Raw genomic sequence first — 5,001 nt, forward strand, 5'->3', positions numbered from 1 at the left:
TGACTAGCTTCAGCTGATCATGTTCGGCCACTATATTATCATTTTCAGCTTGTTCAAAAAGGGAGTCGGAGCTTGAATGCCTCCTTATAAGGTTATGAATGGCCATTGTTGCACAAACTAAGTATACTTGTGTTTGGAAGTCGTAACTACGCATGTTTCGTAAGATGTGAAATCTATTCTTCCAAACACCAAAAGTTCTTTCTATTGTGCACCTTAAACTGGAATGATAGTAATTGAAGGCTTCATTGATATTTCAAAATCCTACTTGTCGTCGGAAGTCAGGAAGGTGGTAGCGCTCAGATCTGTATGGACCTAGATATCCATTTGGTGTTGGATATCCCGCATCAACCAAGTAATATTTCCCTAATGATTCATGAAACAATTAGAGAGATTGTGAAAAGAAAAAAAAATGAAATAATTAAAAAAACATGCGTGATTGAAACTTATAAACATATACCTGGAGGTGGATGAGGGAAATTAAGAGATGAATTTGTAATAGCACTGTCAAATATACGAGCATCATGTGCAGATCCCTCCCATCCCGCCAAGACAAAAGTGAAACACATATCCCAATCACATACAGCCATGACATTTTGTGATGGATTTCCCTTTCTGCCAATAAATTTGTCTCTTTCTGCAGCAGGGACAACACACTGAATATGAGTGCCATCAATTGCTCCGATTGCGTCCTTGAAAAATGGATAATAACGTGGATCGGTCTCAATTTTTCTATGAGTTCCACGAAATGTAGGATCTATGGGTCGAATAAGTTCACTCGATAGGCTAAGGCAAGCTTGCAGTACATTATGAAAGTGCCTACTTACAGTTTCCCCTGAACGTTGAAACCGTTCCTGAATCATCCTGTTGCATTGTCCATGTGCAATCGTGTTTAAAAACATCGCGACCATTTCTTCGATTCCTACGTATTTAGACTTTCGTAAACCGTGTTCCTCCAATTCGGTACATAAGAGGTGGAAAACATATTTATCCACTCTAAACATTTCAGGACATCGATCATCATGGCCATTCATAATACCTTGCACCCATAAATTTCCTGTCTGCTCACTAGTTCTGCAGGGTTGTTTAAACATATACATTTCACAGTAATGACCAACCAATGCACCTACTGCTTCATATTGTGTTAATTCCTCATTAATCTGTCTTGAACGGTCATCTTCATTGCACTGTGAATCATCATTCCAATCCTTCAAAGTATCTTCATTCAATGGTGAATCATCATTCCAATCCTTCAAAGTATCTTCATTCCAAGAAGCCATTTCTGGAGTTAACCCTGTAACTATGATGACAACAAAGTGTAAGCATTATAAGGATTACCCTAAACAATGTGTAAATAATAATTGAAGGCAAAAATAAAAAGAGAATACTTAGGTCAAATTACTTAAATGGTTAAAAAATGTTTTATTGATGTGTAAATTAGAAGAAAACTTATCATAAAACTAATAAGAAGCGGACCATTTGACAACATTAATTGATATGGAATGTACTTTGGCTCATTCCTCCTGTCGCCTACAACACTCATTTGCAGGTAGCAATTACATCTGTGCCAGGTTTGGCCCAAAACTTAGATCTAAAAATCAACAAATGTCAAGCATTCATAACAAAAAATTGTTCATCACCGAAACACACCACAAAACCAGGCCAAGAAGAAAAAAATAACATAGCACGGTGGTTCGATTTCGGTCAATCTATTAGCTCACACCAGATCAACAAACACACACCCTCCACATGCTTTGATTAATACCGTATCCTACATTCACCGAAAGCAATACAACACTATGGGAATCGGTCAACCTGGCACAGATCAGATCAATCGAAGTTTGGCAGAGGTAGATCAGGCTCAGATCTTCGACGCACACCTGAGATGGACCATCTGACGGCGGCGACCGGGTTGGGACGACGATAGCAGCTCCGACAGGGTTGGGACGACGATAGCAGCTCTGCCTCGGTCACTCAAAGCCACACCCAAGTTGCTTCCTGTCACGGAGGAGACGCGACGGAGCTCACGGCAAGTCTCGGTGGTTCTGGGGACGGAGGATGAGGGGAGGCAGCTCGAGTGAAGGACCAGGCTTTCGGTCACTCGAAGCCACACCCAACACGAGGACCTCACGGCGGAGACGCGACGCAGCTCACGGCAACTCTCGGTGGTCTGACGACAACGCGACGGAGGAGGAGGCAGGATGAGGGCTCGCGGTCGGGTAGAAGGGAGAGGAGAGCAGATGGGAAAGAAGAAAAGAAAGAAGGAAGACTCAGGAAGAAAAAGAAAAGACCGAAGACGCGAAAGAAAGGATCCCAACGGTAAAAAATAAGAGCTTATCTGATTCAATAAGCCATAAAAATTGGCTTGGACCAGAACGTGCGTTGAGGAGCTTAAAATTCATAAGCCACTTTTTTTCCAAGCCCATCCAAACAGCATCTGAATTCCAATCGGGCTTATGCTGATTTTAAGCTACTTATAAGCTCCTCAGAAGCCCAACCAAACGGACCCTTATTTTGAGCTTATAAGTAGCTTATAAGCTCTATAAGCTCGATTGACACAATTGGGTTTGTTTGGATCAGCTTTTCTGCAATCGGACTTTTGTCTGAAAAGCTACAATAAGCTATAAGCTAAAATTAACAGCTTATGACTTATAGCTTATGGCTTATAGCTTTTGAAATATGGAGAGAGAAAAAGTTAAGAAATTTATTACCTCTTTTGGGTCTTATTATAAGCCTCAAATAACTAATTTGTAGATAATAAAAAATCAGTTAAAATAGTTGAAAGTAATGAATAAGTTAGAAATATATTTTATTTTTAAATATGCTCCTAAAAATATACTTTTATTTTTTCATGTTTCACTTTATATTAAAATATTTTTATGACTTCTTCATATTAAATTATTTTAATTTCATTGTATTATGTGAAATTATTTTTTAATCATGTTTCATTATTTATTAAAAAACTCATATCTATTTTGGTCATTTTACAATCAAACTTACTTTTACTCAATCATAGTCCAAACAACCTTTTACCAATCTCACTTTTGCAATCTAGTTTTTCTGAACTCTAATCCAAACACAATTCAACTTATCCAATTTAGCTTTTATCCAATTTCACTTCTCTATAAGCTACTTTTTCAATAAGTTACTTTTCCAATTGCTGATCCAAACGGACCCTAAATGTCATTGGAAAAAGCTTGGGATAGAACTGATAATATGAGTGGGATCCACAGATCCGACCTACTTGAAAGCAGGCTTTTTGGCTTGCTAAGCCGCCAACTCGTGAACCTACATTTATTTTTTGAATTTTATTAATATTATTATATGATTATATGTCATATTTCATTTGAAAAAAAAAAATATCTCTATATTAATTTTTCTATAAAATATGTAAGGGAAACAAGAACTTTATTATATTATATATGTGTGTGTGAGGGAATAATATAAAAAAAATTGAAAAAATTAAAAAAAAAAAAAAAAACAAATAAATGTGAGAGTTTGGTGGGCCAACTCACCAGCCACGTGAAAGCGGACCTTTTCGGCCCTCACTATCTGGGTTAAACCTATCGCGAGTCAATTCCATAACGTAGGAGTTGATCATTGCAACCCTTAGCTCTACGTGCCCATTGCCCCACCGGCCACCGCACACTAGCTAACTCTACTATCTTAGCATTCTACGTGTTCCAATGCATGTGTGTGGCAATGTGTGTTTTTTTTTTTTTTTGGCCAAGTATGTGGCAATATATGTTACCAATTCACCATTACGGTTCTTACCCAATTCTAATTAAGTGTGGAAAATTATGTAAGTATAAGCAAAATGTCCCAAGAGAGTGGAGTTTGAGGTCTTCTCTTACCTTCCCTTCCCCTATTCTCCTTTTAGCCCTTTTACCCTTAAAATTAATTTCCAATAGTTTGAATTAATATATTATAAGAATATTATTATAATATTAAATAACAATAATAAATTGAAATTACTAAATTTTGATTTGAATAATTCATCACTGAAATGAAAAAATATTTATAAAGTAAATTCTTTTTTACTTTTTTCACCTGAAGTTTAAACCATTCGAGATTACAATTTATTACCTTTTACATTTGTTCATTCATGTAATTTTTCTTTGTTAAATGTCAACTATAAAATATTAAATCTAAAAGTAGAGTAGGTAAGAACGAGAATCCAATTTAATTTCCTTTTTCACTTTTTAGGATTTATATGTGCAATTTAAATGATATTCTTTCACTTATTACTGCTAGTACTAAATACCACTTGTGCTTTCCGGTTTTTTTTCACAATGCTCCTTTTGATCCATAAATAGATATACATGTATTATGAGTGGGATTAATTTATTGAAAAAATGACAATACTAATTAAAGATGGGAAAAATTGGGGATTTTAAATCCCTATTTGAAAAGTTAATTGTAGAATAGAATCTGACTTTAGATGATAATAAGTTCAAGGGGTATTAAAAGACTAAACAATCCAAGTTGCATATTCTTGATCTCGAGTTGTATATGGTTGATCCTAATTACATATTACATATGTCTAGTTGCATATATGATCTAATGACATATCACTTATCCTAAGGTATATATCCTTAATCCTAATTGCATTTCATTAAGGGTATTATGACAATTTTATTTAATTCTGCAAAAGGACCTCAAAAGTTTAGGTCACATTCTATAATTAAATTTTTACATGATGGTTTACCCAGTTTTCCCATTAAAGATTTATAAAATCACTCGGTAGAAATGTATTTCGATATATGTTAAAAATGAAAAGAAGAAAACGAGTGACGCACGCCGTGTCACCGGCAGCACATATATACTCTTTCACAATCTTCGAATCATGGCTCGTAGTATAAAGTGGACAAAAGTTGGCGGCATCAAGAACATTATATCTGTCTATATATAAGCATGTGGCACCGTTAATTTCAGGCCAATTCCTTTTCTTTGCCTTTCAGTCCAATTTGTTTCCAAGAAACCAAAAACTAATTAAAGCAAGCA

At 35.6% G+C, this 5,001-nt stretch overlaps 1 protein-coding gene across 1 annotated transcript; it reads right to left on the minus strand.

The window, feature by feature from the left end:
• Positions 1-253: 253 nt before the first annotated feature.
• Positions 254-1,277, minus strand: LOC114733203 (putative nuclease HARBI1). The gene is made up of 2 exons (XM_028920618.1): positions 458-1,277; positions 254-363 (listed from the first exon to the last, which is right to left on the minus strand). The coding sequence occupies exons 1-2, from the start codon at positions 1,275-1,277 to the stop codon at positions 254-256; spliced, it is 930 nt and encodes a 309-aa protein (XP_028776451.1).
• Positions 1,278-5,001: the final 3,724 nt, after the last annotated feature.

The sequence above is a fragment of the Neltuma alba genome, unplaced genomic scaffold, assembly GCF_004799145.2.
Source record: "Neltuma alba isolate B1F8T4 unplaced genomic scaffold, ASM479914v2 tig00012983_pilon, whole genome shotgun sequence".
In the NCBI taxonomy this organism is placed as follows: Eukaryota; Viridiplantae; Streptophyta; class Magnoliopsida; order Fabales; family Fabaceae; genus Neltuma; species Neltuma alba.

What these genes read in the sequence shown, in the direction of transcription:
- LOC114733203 (XM_028920618.1), bottom strand. Translation starts at nt 1,277, where the DNA reads ATGGCTTCTTGGAATGAAGATACTTTGAAGGATTGGAATGATGATTCA. An exon ending in TTTCCCTCATCCACCTCCAG is followed by an intron (nt 364 to 457) that starts GTATATGTTTAT and finishes ATGAATCATTAG; the next exon opens with GGAAATATTACTTGGTTGAT.